Source organism: Dendropsophus ebraccatus, chromosome 5, assembly GCF_027789765.1.
Source record: "Dendropsophus ebraccatus isolate aDenEbr1 chromosome 5, aDenEbr1.pat, whole genome shotgun sequence".
In the NCBI taxonomy this organism is placed as follows: Eukaryota; Metazoa; Chordata; class Amphibia; order Anura; family Hylidae; genus Dendropsophus; species Dendropsophus ebraccatus.
In genome coordinates this window covers 10,907,950-10,930,557 of record NC_091458.1, presented here as the reverse complement: position 1 = coordinate 10,930,557, position 22,608 = coordinate 10,907,950, and the positions used below count along the sequence as shown (strand labels likewise).

General features: G+C 44.7%; 1 protein-coding gene and 1 long non-coding RNA gene across 2 annotated transcripts; both read right to left on the bottom strand.

Annotated features, from left to right (window-relative positions):
* Window positions 1–259: 259 nt before the first annotated feature.
* LOC138794024 (ribonuclease inhibitor-like) lies at window positions 260–9,107 on the bottom strand. Its single transcript, XM_069972789.1, has 5 exons — window positions 8,933–9,107; window positions 8,025–8,112; window positions 7,713–7,883; window positions 5,711–5,881; window positions 260–555 (listed from the first exon to the last, which is right to left on the bottom strand). The coding sequence occupies exons 1-5, from the start codon at window positions 9,105–9,107 to the stop codon at window positions 468–470; spliced, it is 693 nt and encodes a 230-aa protein (XP_069828890.1). The 3' UTR covers window positions 260–467.
* Window positions 9,108–9,962: 855 nt separating this feature from the next.
* Window positions 9,963–20,636, bottom strand: LOC138792264 (uncharacterized). Its single transcript, XR_011363114.1, has 3 exons — window positions 20,470–20,636; window positions 15,446–15,616; window positions 9,963–10,127 (listed from the first exon to the last, which is right to left on the bottom strand). It is a non-coding gene; the product is annotated as an uncharacterized lncRNA (long non-coding RNA).
* Between the last annotated feature and the right edge of the window lie 1,972 nt (window positions 20,637–22,608).

Below are 22,608 nucleotides of genomic sequence, written 5' to 3'. Positions count from 1 at the left end.
CAGAGAAGACGTCCCCTGTGAGTCACCTGATATAACTGCACTGTAATATATATGGTGTATAGACCCTGTGTACAGTGCGTCCACCTCTATATGACTGTATGAAGTGATATTGGTCTATATACAGAGGATTTTATTCAGTAGCAGCGGTGGTGTTAGTCAGTATGTGGTGTTATTAGTCAGTATGTGGTAAGGGGGGGCCCAGATTGACCTCTTGCACCAGGGCCCAAGAGACATTAGCTACTACCCTGTATACAGGGTTTAGTTACTGGACATATCATTGGCCGGGATAGAGCGTTCCTGTATGACCCAGAACATCACCTTTATTATAATACAGGACGTTTCCCCATCTTCTGTAGATCAGTGATATTACCCATAATGCACCAAGATACCCTCCCAATACTGGAGCTCTGAAGTATTGACCATCTATAGTTCTGTCATCTTCTCATCACATCCGGCTTCTTCTGTGCTCAGTAATTTATCTTCAGATTTAGTTTGTGTCTTCTCAGCTTTGCTATTTTTTCTTTCTCCTGTATAGTAACTCCATTTTCCTCCATTCTAGAACAGAAACAAGATCAGCAATGTTAGGGATGTGATATTTTGTATATTTAGTGCAGCCATTACAATATGGCGCTGACCTTCTCAACAAGCAGAGCTGGGTGGGTGCTGTGATATGAGATGATAAATCCTCTGTGCTGCTGTGGATGTGACATAGTGAGCAGTAAAGCAGAGCTGGGTGGGTGCTGTGATATGCAGGAGATGATAAATCCTCTGTGCTGCTGTGGATGTGACATAGTGAGCAGTAAAGCAGAGCTGGGTGGGTGCTGTGATATGAGGAGATGATAAATCCTCTGTGCTGCTGTGGATGTGACATGGATGGACAGTCACAGTATGGCGGTATTGGTCAGGTCAGACAATATGCAGACAGCTCTAACCATTGATTCAATGTGGAAATTTGTTTATGTTAAAAACCATAAAAAATGCGATTCAACAATGTTTCTACATGTAGAGAAATGCATGTGGCTTAAACCAGGCTCCCCAAGATGGGGCATCTTCAGGTTTAGCGCCTAGGGCAGCAGCAGCAGCTATTAATACGGCCCTGACAGGCGGCAGACTTCCTGTGGACTGCACAGATTGTTATGGGGCCAGCAGACTATACAGAGGGATGTGTGGCCACCAGCACAGCACACACAGGAGCACACACTGTCTGTGTATAAACTGCCAGGAGCTTCAGATCAGGGCAGAGGTCAGCTGTGGCCCCTCTACCAACCACACTGGTCTCTGCTGCTGAGGCTGCTGCTACTCCTGGGGCCCCCTTATCAGGGCGATGTAGAGATGCTGGAGGAGAAAGTCAGACAGGTCACAGCTGTGCATCCAGGTTACACCCTGGCAGGCAGTCCCTAAAACCTAACCATCCTGCTTATCTAAAGCTGCTCCAGAAATATTACCCCTTGTACCCTCCAGCTGTCAGACCAGGATAGGAGTTGTAGTGTTGTAATTCCAGCTGTGAGGTCAGGGCCGGAGTTGTATTTGCAGCTGTGAGGTCAGGGCCGGAGTTGTATTTGCAGCTGTGAGGTCAGGGCGGGAGTTGTAGTTGCAGCTGTGAGGTCAGGGCGGGAGTTGTAGTTGCAACTGGGAGGTCAGAGTGGGAGTTGTAGTTGCAGCTGGGAGGTCAGGGTGGGAGTTGTAGTTGCAGCTGGGAGGTCAGGGCGGGAGTTGTAGTTGCAGCTGGGAGGTCAGGGCGGGAGTTGTAGTTCCAGCTGTGAGGTCAGGGCGGGAGTTGTAGTTCCAGCTGTGAGGTCAGGGCCGGAGTTGTAGTTCCAGCTGTGAGGTCAGGGTGGGAGTTGTAGTTGCAACTGGGAGGTCAGAGTGGGAGTTGTAGTTGCAGCTGGGAGGTCAGGGTGGGAGTTGTTGCAGCTGTCAGATCAAGGTGGGATTTGTAGTTCCTATTATCAGATCAGGGTGGGAGCTGTAGTTCTTATCATCAGATCAGGGTGGGAGTTGTAGTTCCTATTATCAGATCAGGGTGGGAGCTGTAGTTCCTATTATCAGATCAGGGTGGGAGCTGTAGTTCCTACTGTGAGATCAGGATGGTAGTTTTGCTACAGCTGGGGGCCCACAGATTGGGGAAACTACCATAAGACAGTCATTTAGTAGAGGATAATCCTCCTGACACCATAATTGTCCTATAACACACATCGATTCTCTGTCTAATCAGATATCACTCCATGGTACATGACCAGCGATCAGCTGACCGGCAGGGAAATTATCGGGCACTTTAAGGCTATGTTCACACTTAAGTACCGGGTGAGCCGCTCGCTTCACTGTGTGAACTGACAGGTCTCTCTGCGGCCGGAATTCACAGAACCTGTCATTTTTTTCCGGCGCCGTATCCCATTGCACATAAGGCTTTGTTACACACCGCAAAACTACGGCCGTAGTTTTACGTTGTGTGAACATAGCCTAAACCTGTCAAAAAATCCACCATCTGCTACACATTTCTCCACATTCGTTAATGAGGGCACAGAGGGGGCTTAAGTTTTATAAGGAGACACTATTATATAAGGGATCAAAGAGGGTCTATCCTTAATATATGAAGGTGTGTGTGTGTGTGGGGGGGGTATCTACTTTATGAGGATACAGATGGGGGAGGCTTTCTTTTATATCAGGGCATAGAGGGGGCCTGGGTATAAATCCTACATGGTGCATAAAATGGTCACTGTTACAGTGAGAAGCAATACAGATGGGGAGTATATAGAGGTGAGGATGGTGCTGTGTGGCATCTACCTTGCGTGCACTGATGTCGGGAGGGTAAAAATAGGTAAGGGCCTAGAGTGGTCCTTGAAGAATGGGCCGCTAGCCTGCTACTCATGGGCCAGTGCTGTGTGCTTGCCCCCCAAGCTAAAATGTGCCAACCAGCCCCTGGCAGACAGTATCACACATGAGAGGATTAGATACAGAAGCTCAGCAGACAGTATCACACATGGTAGAACTATATACATGGCTCAGCAGACAGTATCACACATGAGAGGATTAGATACAGAAGCTCAGCCGACAGTATCACCAGGCCTATATTCGGAGTACATGCGGCTCTAGGCACCTTTGAGTGCTGACACCTCCCCTATACTTATTGAGGGTGTGGTTTGTGGGGGTGTGGCCTGCCATAGGGGAAGGGCCCCAATATCAGGCCCCTAGAATATTACATACACCAGTATCAGCCCCCAGCATATTACCCCAGTATAGAGAGTGTTATCCAGCTTTTCCAACTGTGCCTACTCTTCAGCTCTGCAATTCCTGCTTATAGCAAAAGGTGCCAAAAACCCTGGGAAAGCTCGGTGACCTCCATTATACTGACTACTATGAATGATGCTAGGAAAGCTGGGTGACCTCCATCATACTGACTACTATGAATGATGCTAGGAAAGCTGGGTGACCGCCATCATACTGACTACAAGATGCTAGGAAAGCTGGGTGACCGCCATCATACTGACTACAAGATGATAGGAAAGCTGGGTGACCGCCATCATACTGAGTACTAGATGTTGGAAAGCTGGGTGACTTCTATCATGCTGAGTACTAGATGTTGGAAAGCTGGGTGACCTCCATTATACTGACTACAAGATGCTGGAAAACTGGGTGATCGCCACCATACTAACTACAAGAAGCAGGAAATCTGAGTGACCTTGATTATGCTCAGTACTAGATGCTGGAAAGCTGGGTGACCTTCATTACACTGACAACAAAATGCTGGAAAGCTGGGTGACCTCCATCATACTGACTACAAGATGCTGGGAAAGCTGGGTGACCTCCATTATACTGACTACAAGATGCTGGGAAAGCTGGGTGACCTCCATTATACTGACTACAAGATGCTGGGAAAGCTGGGTGACCTCCATTATACTGACTACAAGATGCTGGGAAAGCTGGGTGACTTCTATCATGCTGAGTACTAGATGCTGGAAAACTGTGCGATCGCCACCATACTAACTACAAGATGCTGGGAAAGCTGGGTGCCCTCCATCATACTGACTAAAAGATGCTGGAAAGCTGGGTGACCTCCATTATACTGACTACAAGATGCTGGGAAAGCTGGGTGACTTCTATCATGCTGAGTACTAGATGCTGGAAAACTGTGTGATCGCCACCATACTAACTACAAGATGCTGGGAAAGCTGGGTGCCCTCCATCCTACTGACTAAAAGATGCTGGAAAGCTGGGTGACCTCTATCATGCTGATTACAAGAAGCTAGAAAGCTGGGTGACCTCTATCATACTGATTTCCAAGGTGCTGGAAAGCTGGGTGACCATCACATAATGAGTACAAGACACTGGAAAGCCTGATGATCTCCATCATACTGACTATAAGTTGCTGGAAAGCTGGGTGACCTCTATCATGCTGAGTACTAGATGCTGGAAAGCTGGGTGACCTCCATCATACTGCCTACAAGATGCTGGAAAGCTGGGTGACCTCCATCATACTGCCTACAAGATGCTGGAAAGCTGGGTGACCTCCATCATGCTGAGTACTAGATGCTGGAAAGCTGGGTGACCGCCATCATACTGACTACAAGATGCTGGAAAGCTGGGTGACCTCCATCATACTGACTACAAGATGCTGGAAAGCTGGGTGACCACCATCATGCTGAGTACTAGATGCTGGAAAGCTGGGTGACCTCGATTTTGCTCAGTACTAAATGCTGGAAAGTTGGGTGACCTTCATTACACTGACAACAAAATGCTAGAAAGTTGGGTGACCTCCATAATACTGACTACAAGATGCTGGGAAAGCTGGGTGAACTCCATTACACTGACTCTTATATAAGATGCTGGGGAAAGCTGGGTGACCTCCATTATACTGACTACTATACAAGATGCTAGGAAAGCTGCGCGACCTCTATAATGCTGAGTACTAGATGCTGGAAAGCTGAGTGCCCTCCATCATACTGTACTACAAGATAATGGAAAGCTGAGTGACCTCTATCATGCTGAGTAATAGATTCTGGAAAGCTGGGTGACCTCCATCATACTGCCTAAAAGATGATGGAAAGCTGAGTGACCTCGATTATGCTCAGAACTAGATGCTGAAAAGCTGGGTGACCTTTATTATACTGACAACAAAACGCTGGGAAGCTGGGTGACCTCCATCATTATGACTACAAGATGCTGGGAAAGCTGGGTGACCTCCATCATACTGACTACAAGAAGCTGGAAAGCTGGGTGACCTCTATCATACTGATTTCCAAGGTGCTGGAAAGCTGATTGACCTTAATCATTCCGAGTACAAGACGCTGGAAAGCCCGATGACCTCCATCCCTCCATCATACTGACTGTAAGATGCTGTAAAGCTGGGTGACCTCTATCATGCTGAGTACTAGATGCTGTAAAGCTGGGTGACCTCTATCATGCTGAAAACTAGATGCTGTAAAGCTGGGTGACCTCTATCATGCTGAGTACTAGATGCTGTAAAGCTGGGTGCCCTCCATCATTGAAGCAAGGACTCAATTGATCGCTCCACACCCTCTCCCCGCTGCCACCGTAGCCCCGCCCACTCTCACTGGCAACCATGTAAAAAAATGTTTTACTTTTTTTTGTTGCTCTAAAGGTGCGGCCCCCTGCAGGGTGCAAATATGGCCCTGAGTATCACACATGATATAGGATTATATACGTGGCATGTTAGGATTGGCTCAGTCCTGTATACATCTCTTATACTCACCTTAGTTCCTCTATCCTGCAGTCTGAACTGCACAGAGCTTCCACCAAGTCACTGAAGTGAGGACCATAAAGACGGTTATTAGACAGGTCAAGTCTCTTCAGGGACCAGTTATTCCTTACTACAGATGCCAACTGGGTGCAGGAAGTGTCTGGTAGATTATTGCGACCCAATCTGTAATAATAATAATAATAATAATAATAATAATAATAATAATAAGATAAGATGTGTGTTAGTATAAAATCTGTAGATTGTGAATGTGGAGAGAAAATGTCACTGTCTGCTAGTAATTTCCATAAGTGTCATCATTAGAAGCCACCTTGTGTGTGGTGGATGTCAAGAATGGTGTTAGCTATAGTATATGTCCACTGACAGCAGATCCATGCTCTATACATACACAATCCCTCACTCATTATGGTGTCATAAATCAGGGATAATTGCAGCACATGGAATCTACAATAGTCATAAAGCAGATGAAGGAGCATGTATCTAGGGTAACATATGTAACAGAAGACAGCAAGGTACAGACAGGTGAGCAGAAGTTACTAGATACATAAGGTAGGAGTCCTTCCCATAGGACTTACTGTCATGCCCCTACCTGTTAGGACCTTGTTGCTGTCCTTGGCTTATGGTATATGGCTAAGACTGCACTCTTAGTCATAATGTAGTACTTGAATTCTATGTTTCATTTGCACCTGTCTGAACAAAGCTCAATTCCTTCTGCTTTAGTAATTGATTCTCCACCACACCCATCTCTTCCCTACTGAATCTCCACTGGTCATACAACAGTTAACCTTTGTTTTGCTTGTGATTGACATTCTGCCTTTCCACTCATCTTTTGCTTTGTCAGTGTTTGTTCTGTTTGCCTGGACTAATCATGTGCTGGACCAGGTCCCTGGCCTGTTATAAAGTGTTTGGTTGTCCAGTAGTCTTTGCTTGCTATTTAGTCTCACTGAGCAAGCTAATCTGTATATCTTTATTTTATGATAAGATGCTGGGAGCAGAGGAGCTGTAAGCATATAACCTGCGCTGTAATGACAGCATATGCATACAGTTCCCCTACGCCCAGCATCTTGGGTCCGGGACTGCACCGCCAAGCCAACACTACCACTGAAAAAGCTTAAGCACCTGAGTAGTAGTCGGCAGAGCCACTCAGGTGGCCAAGAATCTCCGGAGATTTATAATAAGTTGATGCTGCTAATACCTGAAGCATACAGTAAATAAGGCAATATATGAAATAGTAGGTATGCCAGGTATCATAAGAACTTTAAAGGAGGATACAGGGCAGAGGAGAGGTTATTGAGAATCTATGGTAGACTGAGAGAATGTGTACAAGAGAAAGAGGATTTGAGTAGAGGGAAAAAGAAATAGGTAGAGGAGGTAGGAGGATTAGATGAAGGTAAATGAAATAAGATACTATGAAATATAAAAAAAAAATCTCAACAAATATCAGTCACCGTATGACACAATTTAATATTGTTAGAAGAGTGTACTATACACCAGAATTTCTATTTAAAATAAAGAGGAGGGATACATCAGAGTGTGGGAGGTGTGGGAGGGAGCAGGTGGGATGGCTGCATCAGATGTGGTCATGCTCGCATCTACAGTAATATTGGGGGAATGCGATTAAATAAATAGAAGAAAGTATGGCTGATCATTGCCTTCTATTACACAGGACGATTATCGGCCGTAATGGCCAATATTGGCCGTAAATCATTCCATGTAATAGGGCCTTTAGTAACTAAATCTCCACCACACCCATCTCTTCCCTGCTGAGTTTACTCAGGTCACTAAACAGTTTAACCCCTGTTGTGCTTGTGATTAACATCCTACCTTTCCACTCATCCTTTGCTTTTTCAGTCTGTGTTCTGTGTGCCTGGTCCACTAATGTGATGGACCAGGTCTCTGGCCTTCTATAAAGTCTTTGGTTGTTCAGTATTGTTTGCTAGCATTAGAATTTGATACATTGCTCTGTCCCAGTCCTGTACACATCTTTTATACTCACAGTAATGTCTCTATGCTGCAGGCTGGACTACACAGAGCTTCCACCAAGTCACTGAAATGAGGACCATGCAAACGATTACCAGACAGGTCAAGTGTCTTCAGGGAGGGGTTATTCCTTATTACAGATGCCAACTGGGAGCAGGAAGCGTCCGGTAGATAATTCTTAGCCAAACTGCAATGATAATAAAATGAGATGTGGGTGACGTGTTTACAGAGCGTAAGTACAAAATGGTGGTGGTGGAGATTGGTAGGTGAGTGGCTCTAGGGTCACTTGGGCACTTGTCAAGGTAGCCTGGAGTTGTGTTGGACCCACCCCGGACACAGCGGCACCACAGTACAGAGGAGGTAACCCAAGTGTACAGGTTTGTGTAGGTGCAGGTGCGCAAGTAGGAAGCCAGAGTCTAAAATAGAACAGTTTACTGGAAGTAACAGAAGTGCAATACAATTGGTACAGTTACCAATAACTTAAGTGCTCACGGTTGAGGTAGAGAGCAGGTGCTTGAAATAGAGAAGAAGAAAGGTGTTGCCAGAGGGGCCCTTCCCAGTGTAGCACTGTGCTCTGCCGAACAGTTAGAGTGAACAGAAGAAGTGAAGTGACTACTCATACTCATGGATGACTTGTTAGTCCCTGACTGCCTTATGCCCCCTAGTTGCGGGCTACCTGTCCTAGATGGGTAGTATGAGCCCCAGTCATTGGTTATCTGAGTGGAGCAAACTCCTGGGGTTTCCCAGTTGACCCACACTGCGCAGTGGGATACGCAGACATTCCATAGCTTTGTCCCACTGGGGTCAGTTCATATGGCTACAGGTAACTGCCCTGCACGTTTTAAAGAGATTCCTGGCATGGGCAAGGTGAATCCCCGTTTGGCTTTTCTCCCCTGGTGGAAGCTTAGCACTGCATAGTTGTGGTTGCTTACATCAGAAGGAAAACTTCAGTTGCTGTCCTGACATACAATATAGTTAACTCTGTAGTTCCCTCAGCAGTGCATAAAGTTAGATATTTACAGTGGTGATACCTAGTGAGGAGAACACAATAGTACACCATCTCCCACTTGTGTGAACCTGAGGGAGTTACTTTCTCAGGTGCAATTGAAAGCACCCTGTGCTGGGACAACACAGGAGTATCCACAGCCCTATATCAGTTCCCAGACACACTCTAGTATAGTAGCCACTTAGTGGGCATCTTGTCACAGCCTTTTTTACACTGTTGGATGAGCGTACTTTTGATGGTGTCATAGTCCTGGTAAGCCTCCCAAGTCAAGCACAGCAAAGTTTCCAGGAGGTTTACTCTGAGGCTACAGATGAAGAAGTGCAGCCATTTCTCTAAGGGCATGTGGAGTTGTTGGCAAAGTTCAAACTGAGGCACCAGGGTGTGTAGGTCCTTATTTGCCTCCATGAGGGGGAAATCTTTAGGATCAGACCCCTACTGCTCTGGTCTCGCACAGCCCCCTAGAATTTGTGTCACCCTCCTCTGAAAATCTCTGGTAGTTTCTATCTTGAACTGCAGACATTGTTGAGGCTTCCATGGACTAAAACTTTCACCCAGTATCAGATCCCCAGCATATTACAGACCCCAGTATCAGGCCCCTAGTGTATTACAGACCCCCGTATCAGGCCCCTAGTGTATTACAAAACCCCATTTTCAGCTGATTGCTGCTAGTGATATGGAGAGGTGTGTGGGGAGACATGAGGAAAAACTCTGTGTGCTGCCTGTGATAATCAGTTATGTGGGCATTGCTTATTGGCTACAAATGAAGAAGTGCAGCCATTGGTTAGGAGAATATCTGCATCACCTGCCGAACGGACCCCAGGACAGATCTTGGATTAAAAGCAGCTATCCGAAAGTACAAGTGGTTTGGGGGGTCAGATTGTGGGTACAGAGTCACTTTAATTGCAAACCACACCTTAAATGGAGCCATGTTTTTCTTACGCTGGATAACCCCTTTAAATTTGATAGGATTAAATACACAGCCCAGCAGACAGTATCACGCATGAGAGGATTAGATACGCATCTCAGCAGATAGGATCACACATAAAAGAATTCGATACAGAGCTCCGTAGACAGTATACCATATGACAGGATTAGAAACAATGCTCAGTAGACAGTATCACACAATAGGATTAGATACATGGCTCAGCAGACGGTATTGCACATGATAGGATTAGATACATGGCTCAGAAAACAGTATCACACATGAAAGGATTAGATACATGGCTTAATACTTTACACCTCTTTTATACTCACCGTAATTCCTCTATCCTGCAGGCTGGACTGGACAGAGCTTCCGCCAAGTCACTGAAGTGAGGACCATACAGAAGATTACCAGACAGGTCAAGTATCTTTAGGGACTGGTTATTCCTTATTACAGAAGCCAAATGGGGGCAGGAAGTGTCTGGTAAATCATTGTTATCCAATCTGTAATAAGAAGATGAGATGTGGGTGACGCGTCAACAGAGGGTTAGTATAAAATGTTTAGATTGTGAATGTGGAGAGAAAATGTTCCCGGCTGTAAGTAACATCCATAAATGTCATCATGGTGTCCAGGAACCCATGTGCCACTGCTAGGTGTCTGTTTATTGTCAGCCGGCACTAAGGTATTTTACTAGAGGTTCCTATGCTTCCTGATACAGTTGCGTTATAGTGTATTGTCAAAGCTGCACTTTTACTTTTTGGCCACAAGATGCCACTAGAGAGTATTTCTATACTATAAAAGCCAGCACATTGAAGTCTATAGGGGTTAATGCATTGCCTGTATTATGTGATGTTTTGTACGTGCAAGATTATGATTGCCAGACACATCCCACACTTTCAGTCTTGTTCTGGAAAGTTCTCACCAATGGGAAGTTGAGTTGCCTCACCTAACTTCCACCAATGAGAGACAAGCCTGAGTTTCTCATATAAAAACTCCTGGCCAGTTCTTAGTAGCATGTAGCTTAGTATCTGTAGTAGTGAGGAGTTGATGCTATGAGTTTTTGTTCACAGGTTCCTACCTGCAGGATGATGGCCTGCCCACTACCATTAGGGGGTCCACAACCTGTCTACATCTGAGGTGACCACGTTCTAAAAGTCTTTTCTCAGGAAGTTCTTCAGCTGACTAGAAATATCTTCCAGTGGTTGGAAAAGTTGCAGCTAAAGCCGATTCACCCTATTGATATTTGCTTGCTCTGCTTGGGTAATCTCGAGGATTTAGCTACACCTGGTTGTTCAAGTCCGGGGCATTGGCACTCTGTGATCTTTTCTAGCAAGAGGAAGTATTTACTAAATCTTGAGTACAGGTTTCTTCTATGAAAAGTCAAGTCTTAAGGTCACTTTGACAGAGTTCTGCCCTGCATATAAAGGTTCCCCTGGTAGCCCCCTTATGTTCTGTATAAGTCTTGTACCTAACATCTACCTAGGAGATTTTGCAACTCAAGTGTTCCTATCCAAAACTATTGTCAGTATTACAAGGGATGGGCAGTCACACCCAAGCGCAAACCACTTTGTCTGTACTTGCTTCTAAAAGTTATGCTGTACTCTCGCTTACTGTTACAGTAAAATATTCAAGTGATTAAGTTATCCTAGACTCTGTCTTGAAGCTGAGCTGTGATTGGTTGCTGTGGCCAGTTTGCACCAGTCTAAATTTTACACCCTTTGATAAATCTCCCCCTTGAGTAGGGAGAACAGGCAACACCTGCCTGGTGGGGAATGATAAAGAGCCATGATCCTGTTTAGTATATCCGGGCCTATGCCTGGGAGGCCTCCAGGAGCCGCCAATCCACCAGTCAAAGGCCTTCTCTGAATTTAGGGATAGTAGCATCCAGTGGCTGTTAAGCTTCCTCGCTTGATGGACAATTGAGAAGGGCCTGAGCGTGTTATCTCGGGCATCTCAAAACTAAACAATGCCCACTTGATCAGATGGTATTTTTTTAAAAAATGTCATCCGAATTTTGACTTTTTATATCCCTTCTTTTTTCAATTGTTTTTTTCCATTTGAGGTGTACATCTTTTAAGGGCTTAATATTAATTAATTTTTAATTGCACATGTTTTGTATATGATTTACATTTATTAAAGGTACAACCTATTTTAACATATTGAGTGTAACCTTAAGGACCTTATTTTGTATCGATTTAACTATTTACATTTATTCTCTAGAATATAGGAGAGGTTCAGAACTTCAGGTCTATCAAAATTTTTGGCAGTGGAATTCACACTAGCTACTGGCCCAAGTATCAAGTCTGATGAAAGGTTTGGAGAAGTTGCCATTGCTGAAGTGCCCCACTGCTTTTGCTGTGTCTTATTTCCGGTAAAATGCCAAGGACGGCCTCTACCCGCTTCCACCTTGGTGCCAGTACTCCTGCGTGTGCCCCACGGGTGTTATATGACAGCAAGGTAACATCTCACTATGAATAGCAGCAAAACCAAAGGCCCTCGCCAGCAGACTCTAAATCTTATTGGACAATGAATCCTTATGTAATCACCCACCTCTCTGCTCCTTAAGCCTCCTTAAAGGGGTATTCTGCTCAAACATAACTTCTTTTGTTACTGTCCATGGTGAGACTAACAATTTAATTCACTTTGTACTTGTTATAATCTATTCATTCTCCTTCCCCTAGTTCTGAGCTGCTGCTTTCAGCTGAAGACACAAAAAACTGTGTGTGAGCTTTTCTCTCCTTCTCCCTCCCCCTCCCTTCCGAGGTGGCTGACATAAACAAGTCCCTGGCAGTCTGTATCTGTGACTTTGTAGCTTCTTTGTAATGCTGGGAGGGTTAATCTAAGGTCAAGTTGCTGATGAACTCCATCTCGGGTGGGAGCGGGTACGAAAGGGAGACAACCTCATACAGTTTTTTTGTGTGCTGCTGCTTTCTGATGAATACACAAAAAAAACTCTGTGTGAGGCCGTTTTCTAGTCAACTGTCCTTCTCTACTCTTTTAAATTTCAAACTATTGAGATTCACCTGTGACCAGCAGAGGCACTATTATTTAGGCTGGGTTCACACTACGTATATTTCAGTCAGTATTGTGGTCCTCATATTGCAAACAAAACCAGGAGTGGATTAAAAACACAGAAAGGCTCTGTTCACACAATGGTGAAATTGAGTGGATGGCCGCCTTATAACAGTAAATAACGGCCATTATTTCAATATAACAGCCGTTGTTTTAAAATAACAGTAAATATTTGCCATTAACCCTTTAAGGACATGGCCCATTTTCGTTTTTACGTTTTCGGTTTTTCCTCCTTGTGTTTAAAAGGCCATAGCACTTGCATTTTTCCACCTAGAAACCCACATGACCCCTTATTTTTTGCTTCACTAATTGTACTTTGCAATGACAGGCTGAATTTTTGCATAAAGTACACTGCGAAACCAGAAAAAAATTCAAAGTGTGGTGAAATTGAAAAAAAAAACGCATTTCTTTTATTTGGGGGAAATGTGTTTTTACGCCATTCGCCCTATGGTAAAACTGACTTGTTATGCATGTTCCTCAAGTCGTTACGATTAAAACGATATGTAACATGTATAACTTATATTGTATCTGATGGCCTGTAAAAAATTCAAACCGTTGTTAACCAATATACGTGCCTTAAAATCGCTCCATTCCCAGGCTTATAGCGCTTTTATCCTTTGGTCTATGGGGCTGTGCGAGGTGTCATTTTTTGCGCCATGATGTGATCTTTCTATCGGTACCTTGATTGCGCATATACGACTTTTTGATCGCTTTATATTACATTTTTTCTGGATTTGATGCGACCAAAAATGCGCAATTTTGCACTTTGGGATTTTTTTTGCGCTGACGCCGTTCACCGTACGAGATCAGGAATGTGATTAATTAATAGTTCGGGCGATTACGCACGCGGCGATAGCAAACATGTTTATTTATTTATTTATTTGTTTACTTTTATTTAAAACCTGGGAAAAGGGGGGTGATTCAGACTTTTATTAGGGGAGGGGGCTTTTTACTATTAACAACACTTTTTTTTTTTTTTTTTACACATATACTAGAAGCCCCCCTGGGGGACTTCTAGTATATACACTGTGATCTCTCATTGAGATCTCTGCAGCATAGATATGCTGCAGAGATCCATGAGATCGGCACTCAATTGCTTTCGGCTGCTGCAGCCGAAAACGAACGAGTGCCGAGCCGAGGACGGCGCCATCTTGGACGCGTCCCCGGCCGGCATCAGTAACGGAGATCGCTCCTCCGGGACAAGACCCCTGGGAAACGTTGCCTCCGGTAATCGGAGGCAGCTGTCAACTTTGACAGCTGCCTCCGATTAGCTAATTAGCGGGCACGGCGATCAGACCGTGCCCGCTAATAGCAGCGGTCCCGGGCTACTCGCGGCACCCGGGATCGCGGCACTTCAAAGCGGGGCCGCCGCGCGGCCCCGCTTTGAAGTGCAAGTGAGGACATATGACGTACGCATACGTCCTATGTCCTTAAGAGGTTAAATGTCGGCGATCCACTCAATTTCAACATTGTGTGAACAGAGCCTTTCTGTGTTTTTAATCCACCTCTGGTTTTGGTTGCAATATGAGGACCACAATACTGACTGAAATATACGTAGTGTGAACCCAGCCTTAAAGAGGAAGTTTCCATCAGACTCACTCTCAAGCTGAGCCCACCTGGTGAACAAAGCTGTGCATTTTATTATATTGTACTTGAAAGACTGTTCAGTAATGTTTACAGCTTGCCCCAGACTCTATGTGCTTGATACCCACCACTAAAATACTGTACAATAGGGTTAACTGAGTTCTTTTGTCAAAGTGATCTGTGGCACTGTAGGAGTGCTAGTTTACCCCCTCAGGCCCTATGACAGGTACCCACAGTGGTACCGCAATATCTGCTAACTAACCTGCATCACAACATTATTTGCAAACTCCTAGGTCACCACAGTATCACACATGATAGGATTAGATACACAACTCAGCAGACAGTATTACACATGATAGAAATGGATACAGTACATAGGTCAATAGACAGTATCACACAGGAGATGATTAGATACATGCCTAAGCAGAATCATACATGATAGGATTAGATACATGGCTTAGCAGACAGTATCACAAATAAAAGGATTAGATACATGCATCAGTACACAGTATCACGCGTGAGAAGATTGGATACATGGCTTGACCGACAGTATCATACATTATAGGATTACATAAATGGCTCGGTAGACGGTATCACTCATTAGAAGATTAGATACATGGCTCAGCAGATAGTATCACTGGTGAGAAGATTAGATACATGGCTCAGCAGACAGTATCACACATGATAGGATTAGATACAAAGCTCAGCAGATAGTATCACACATAATAGGATTAGATACATGGCTCAGGGCCCTATTCCACCAGACAATTATCGTTCAGATTATCATAAAATCGTTCGAATCTAAACGATAATCGTTCGGTTGAAATGCAGTTAACGATTAACAACCGAACGAGAAATTGTTTTTTGCTTTATAAGACCTGGACCTATTTTTATCTTTGCTCGTTCGCAAAACGTTCGCAAATCGTTCGCATTGAAAAAGACATTGTTTGGTCGTTCGCAATAGATACGAGCGCAATAGCGAATAAATAGCGAAGAAAAAACGATCGCAATTACGATCATAAGTAACGATTATCGTTCCATGGAAATGAGTGAACGTTTTCAGGTCTTTCGCAATAGCGCTCGTTTGAGATCGTTAACGATTATGCAAACGATAATCGTCCGGTGGAATAGGGCCCTTAGTCCTGTACACATCTCTTATACTTACTTTAGTTCCTCTATCCTGCAGTCTGGACTGGATAGAGCTTCCACCAAGTCGCTGAAGCGAGAACCATACAGACGGTTATTAGATAAAACAAGTATCTTCAGGAAGGGGTTATTTTTTATTCCAGATGCCAACTGGCTGCAGGAAGTGTCTGATAGATTATTATCCACCAATCTGTAATAATAAGAAGATGAGATGTGGGTGACGCGTCTACAGAGCGTTAGTATAAAATCTGTAGACTGTGAATGTGGAGAGAAAATGTCCCCGGCTGTTAGTAACATCTATAAATGTCATCACTAGAAGCCACCTGTTGTGTGTGGTGGATGTCAGGAATAGGGGCAGCTATAGGATATGTCCACTGACATCAGATCCCTGCTCTACACATACACAATACTTCACTAATGGCCTCACTTTATGGCCATAAATCAGGGAGTATTGCAGCACCTGGAATCTACAACAGTCATAAAGTAGAGGATCTTGTGTCACCAGTCATCAGCTGCTGAGAACTACAGGTCACAGCCCCCAGGACGAGGAGGTAATAAATCCTCTGTGCTGCTGTGGATGTGACATCGATAGTGAGTGTAGTGTCCTACCACTGGTGTTGCAGTTGTATATACCCTTCGCAAAAGTCTCTACTTATTGTACTTGTGTGGTGATAAAAGTAGTACTAAAGTTCGCCACTAGATGACGCTGTATCATATATATGTATTTGGAAGCCGCACAACTGAAGGATGTAAAGGGTTATTGTTTCTCTATGTGTCACCTAAATCAGTAGACCAGTAGGAGTCTTCTTTTCTTTTTTCCTATCACCTCTCCTTATTTCTTCTGTTGCACTGTTCACCCACTCACAGTGCAGGTTAGTCACACTGGGGAAGTAAGTCACATGGGTGGAGGAGGAGCAAAGGTCTTTTGTGTTGAGCATTGTGGAGGAAGGAGGCCAGCTAGATAGCTCCCCACAGTGGCCCTCTGCCAGGTCCCCGTACCTTAAGTCAGTCTTAGCTAGAGCCCCGTATGGGAAGGACACAAGACAGTACACCTCTAACAACTTTCTTACAAGTTACACTACACAGCACTATGCACTGTTAAAGGGGTTGTCCGGCGATAAAAAATTATTCACAGAATAACACACATTACAAAGTTATATAACTTTGTAATGTATGTTATGTCTGTGAATGGCCCCCTTCCCCGTGTTTCCCCCCACCCACGCTAGACCCGGAAGTGTGGTGCATTATACTCACCGCATCTCGTGTCGTCCACGGTCTCCGATTGTCAGCAGTGACGTCTTCTTCGGGAGGCCGGCGGATCTTCCCGCGGCCACGTCATCAGCTGCTCAGCCGCGATTGGCTGAGCACAGTTATGCTCAGCCAATCGCGGCTGAGCTTCGGATGACGCTGCAGAGGGCGGCCGGCACTCGGGAAGATCCGCTGGCCTCCCGAAGAAAACGTCACTGCTGAGGATCGGAGACCGTAGTCGGCACGTGACAGGTAATGTATAGCGCACCACACTTCCGGGTACACGGGTGGGGGTGGTGGGACACGGGGAAGGGGGCCATTCACAGATATAACATACATTACAAAGTTGTATAACTTTGTAATGTGTGTTATTCTGTGAATAATTTTTTATCGCCGGACAACCCCTTTAAACCCCTCAGGACCTCAACCCACGCCGATGACTAGGAGTGCCACAGAGCAGGACAGTATCCACGAAAGCCAAAAAGCTAGGAACTGATCTAGATAGAGCAAAGTTGCAGTAGCCTATGAACTCAATCTCGCAGCGCGGTTGCCAGCAAGGAACCCTCAGCGTTCCGCTCATCCCAGGTAACAAGGTCTGGAGCCTGTGTCACCCTCTAGGAAGGTTTAGCCGAGTCTAGTGGGCATAAGGTGGTGTGAAGACTAATTCAAAATCAATACACTGGCACAGGTGTTCGTCTTCTTCTTCTAAGTATTTTACCTCATCCTCCAATATCCCGGCAGAGCTCAGTACTACACAGTCAACACGACTATATCCTACACCGCACTTCTACTACTCTGCTTCTTCGTATTACTCAATGCACTACCCAGTCAGCACGACTATATCCTACATTGCACTTCTACTACTGATCAGTATTTATTGGGAGCTATTGTCAAGTGTGTTATCCAGTGCTTATTCCAGAGAAACTTCAGACTATTACTTTTGTATGACCTGCTGCACATTTGCAACTAGTAAACCAGCCTTTCTTACGCTAAAGAGACTCTGTGATTCCTTGCAAACCACCGACACAGCACACACCGCAACCTTGGGACACTTCCCCTTTCTGTGGGTGGCAGACGTGCCATCACACCTGTGTGCCTACCTGGCACTGGCGTCATGAAGTAACACTCCAAGGTCCAGCTGTATTTTGGCCAACCACCTCCGGCGTGGAGTCACACCTAACCACCTAGCAAGTGAGCGGCCAATCCTCCGACACACTAACATCATCACCGGGGGCACCACATGAGCAGTAAAGCAGAATTCGGTGGATGCTGTGATATGCAGGGTCCCCGTATTTGCACTTGTAAATGAACTCTGGGATCAAAGTAAAACAGAAAAGTAACAGCACCAACAAAATAGGAAAAATAGGAAAGTGCAAACCTCACCAGATTGAACAGCATCTGGACCATCCAAAAAATAGCGTAGGAGACAGCACTTGAAAAGTGAAAAAATTGTGTCTTTATTAACACCTTGAAAAAGGCTAGTGTGTTTAGCCGAAACATCGCAGGAATGGGAATAAAGTGCTTTCAAGTGCTGTCTCCTTCTATGCTATTTTTTGGACTTTGGGATGGGACACTCGGTGATTCAGGATGTTGGGGCTATGATGGTGCGGAGTGGACTGTGTGACTATTACTGCAGATGCTGAGGTCTCCATGTATGATGAGAGAGTCCGTACATGTATGTGCTCAGCGTGTACAGACGTCACATGATCCGTGTAACCATTCATCACATGATCTGGGGGGGTCCGGTCATTAGCGGAGGATTCCTGTATAATGTGTATTGGGAAGAATCTTTATCCCTCATCTCCCGCAGTGACTTACATGGCAGAATACTGGGGTAACACATTGTAACAGAAGACAGCGAGGTACAGACAGGGGGCAGAGGTTACTAGATACATGAGGGAGGATCCTGCCCATAGGAGCTTACAATCAGAAGGGCCGGTACCCTCCATTGGCCGAGGCTGCCCCCCCCCCCACACACACACACACTCACAGTTATGGCTGCTGTGTCCCCACCACCACCTCTAGCTCCTTTGTACGCCCACCCCCAGGCGGCTGTGTTCTCCCCCACACACTTCTGTACCCCCCCACACTGCTGTACCCCCACACACTGCTGTACCGCCACACACTGCTGTACCCCCACACACTGATGTACCCCCCCACTGCTCTACCCCCACACACTGCTGTACCCCCACACACTGATGTACCGCCACACACTGATGTACCCCCACACACTGATGTACCCCCACACACTGATGTACCGCCACACACTGATGTACCCCCACACACTGATGTACCCCCACACACTGATGTACCGCCACACACTGATGTACCCCCACACACTGATGTACCCCCACACACTGATGTACCGCCACACACTGATGTACCCCCACACACTGATGTACCCCCACACACTGATGTACCGCCACACACTGATGTACCCCCACACACTGATGTACCCCCACACACTTCTGACTGCTGTGTTCCCCAAAGCTGTATGATCCTACTTTGTACTGAAAGAAATCCAGTTATACTGCACAAATGAGCGAACCGAACCTTTATGAACCAGAATCATTACGAACTTTGGAAAAAGTTTAGTACCGAACCAAACTTTAAAAAAGTTTGTTACGAATCTGGTAAAAATAACAACGGCGACGCAAATTTGTACTTTTGTCACAGAATAGACCAGGATACAAGGAATTATTACTCCTATAATCCCTTGTATCCTGGTTTTCTGTGAATATCAAGATGTGTTGTCACCCCTGTTAGGGTGAGACCTTAAATTAGTCTCCTCAGATATACCTGGGTGCTACCTAATCAAAAATGTAACGTGACAGCTGTCTGTGAGTATCAACCAAGACACATGAAAGCAACTTCAGTGTTCAAGCTTATCAAATTTATTGAGGGAAAATCAGTTCTTATCAGTCATATCTTTACAATCAGGTTAAAAAAAATAGGTGAACCCAGTTTAGCCGCAACAAAAAGTAAAAAAAAAAAAAAAAAAAAAAAAAGTCCCATCACTGTCCGAGAAACAAAAAAAGTCCAGAAAAAGTCCCATCACTGTCCATGCACCCATACAGAGCTATATGCTATACACATCCATACAGAACTATACGCACCCATACAGAGCTATACACACCCATACAGAACTATATGCACTATACACCCATACAGAACTATATGCACCCATACAGAGCTATACACACCCACACAGAACTATACACACCCACACAGAACTATACACACCCACACAGAACTATACACACCCACACAGAACTATACGCACTATACGCACCCATACAGAACTATACACATTCCTTGCCCATTCCTCAGTGTGAATGCACCCTAATTCCCACATTACAAAATTAGATATACTACTTAGACAGTGTCACACATTGGATTTAGGGTTCAGCTGACAGAATCAGACATGACAGGATTGTATACATGGCTCAACAAACAGTATCGCACATGATAGGATTGGATACACAGCTTATTAAACATTATAAAAAATGATAAGATTAGATACAGGAGCTTAGTACACATTACCAAACATGATATGATTAGAGTAAAGGCTCAGCAGACAGTATGACACATGATAGGATTAGATACACACTTCAGCAGACTGTATCAAACATGACAGCATTAGATTTAGGGCTCAGCAGACAGTATCACATATAAAAGGATTAGATACATGGCTCAGTAAACAATATCACACATGATAGGATTGGATGACAGACATTCTTGCACATGACAGGATTAGATACATGGCTCAGTCCTGTACACATTTCTAATACTCACTCTAGTTCCTCTATTCTGCAGTCTAGACTGGACAGAACCTTTCCTAAGTCACTGAAGTGAGGACCAGACAGACAGTTATAAGACAGGACAAGTCTCTTCAGGGACCGGTTTTTCCTTATACCAGATGCCAACTGGCTGCAGGAAGTGTCTGGTAGATTATTATCATCCAATCTGTAATAAGAAGTAGATGAGATGTGGGTGATGCATACACAGAGCGTTAGTATAAAATCTGTAGATTGTGAATGTGGAGAGAAAATGTTCCCTGCTGTTAGTAACATCCATAAATGTCATCACTAGAAGCCGCCTCTTGTGTATGGTGGATGTCAGGAATGGCGGCAGCTATATGATATGTCCACTGACATCAAATCCACTTTATGGCATGTCATAAATCAGTGTATCCAGAAACAATAAAATCTATGCCCATAAGTGGCCACTATGGCTGTAGCACAAATAATAATATTAATAATAATAAATTTATTCGTATAGCGCCAACAGATTCCGCAGCGCTTTTTTTTTTTTTTTTTTTTTCTATGCATACAGTACATAAGTACATAATACACAAATAAAAACATCATAATAGATAAAAAATAACATAAAATACAAAGTATAAACGAGACCTGCACGAGACCTACAAACAAACAGATAGGGGAGAGACAGAGTGATGCTATTTTCTATATGGAGCTACAGAGGGAGTTATCTACTATATGAGGACCTTTCTGCTATGAGAGGGCATAAAGGGCTCCCAAATAACATTTGCATTTGCATTTTAACAAATAAAATAAGTATTTAATCACCAACCAACCAGAGACAATTCTGTCTCTTACAGACCTGGTAGTTTTTCTTTTAAAAGCTCATTCTATTCTGCATTCATTATCTGTATTAATTGCACCTGTTTGAGCTTGTTACCGATAAAAAAAACACCTGTCCACACATTCAATCAAACTTCAACCTCTCCACCATGGCCAAGATCAAAGAGCTGTTTAAGGACACCAGGGACAGAACTGTAGACTTGCACAAGGCTGAGGTGGGCTACAGAACAATAGGCAACAAGCTTGGTAAAACCGCAACAACTGGTGCAATTATTATAAAATGGAAGAAACACAAGATGACGGTCTGGGGCTCCATGCAAAATTTCGCTTCATAGGTTAAAGATGATTCTGAAAAAGATCAGGAATCAGCCCAGAACTACACAGGAGGACCTGATCAATGACCATTACACCTTCATGCAGGGGCGGTGGTGCACTTGGTGGCTTACTTGGGCAAGTGAGAGGGGAGCGGCACTGTAATGTTCAGCCCACCCACTGTAGTGCAGGGTGAGCGGACTGAACATCAGAAGACAGAGAAGGAGCAGGACCTGTCAGCATTCTGCACACAGAATCCTAACCCTAGTCCTGAGAGGGAGAGAGAGAGAGAGGTGAAGGACCTGAACACATGACTTGCAGGTCTTCAATAATACTGTGTGGAGATCAACCGGACAGGAGTAAAGAAAACTGAGCTACAAGTGCTGTGTGTATGTGTGTGTCAGTCAGTCAGTAATGTGGGTGTCAGTAAGTGTCCATATCAGTAATGTGTGACACTAATGTGTGTGTCAGTAATGTGAGTGACAGTCAGTGTCTGTGTCAGTAATGTGTGTGTCAGTAAGTGTCCGTGTCAGTAAAGTGTGTGACAAGGGCCCGCAAAAAAACTGATGCTGGCCCAGCCTTCATGGATTAAACTCCTGGAGGGTCAGCCTGCTCACACCAGAACATGTCCAGGCCCATATCAAGTTCACCAATGGCCATCTAGATGATAGAGAGGAGGCATAGGAGAAGGTCATGTGGTCAGATGAGACCAAAATAGCCGTGTTTGGAGGAAGAAACATCATACCTTGGGGTGCTTTTCTGCAAAGTGAACAGGACAACTGAACAATATTGAAGGGAGGATAGATGGGGCCGTGTATCGTGAGATTTTGGCCAACAACCTCTTTCCCTCAGTGAGAGCATTGAAGATGGGTCATGGTTGGGTCTTCCAGCATGATAATGACCCGAAACACACAAGCGGAACAACTAAAGAGTGACTCCATAAGAAGCATTTCAAGGTCCAGGAGTGGCCTAGCTAATCTACAAGCTTTAACCCGATAAAAACTACGGGAAAAGTCTG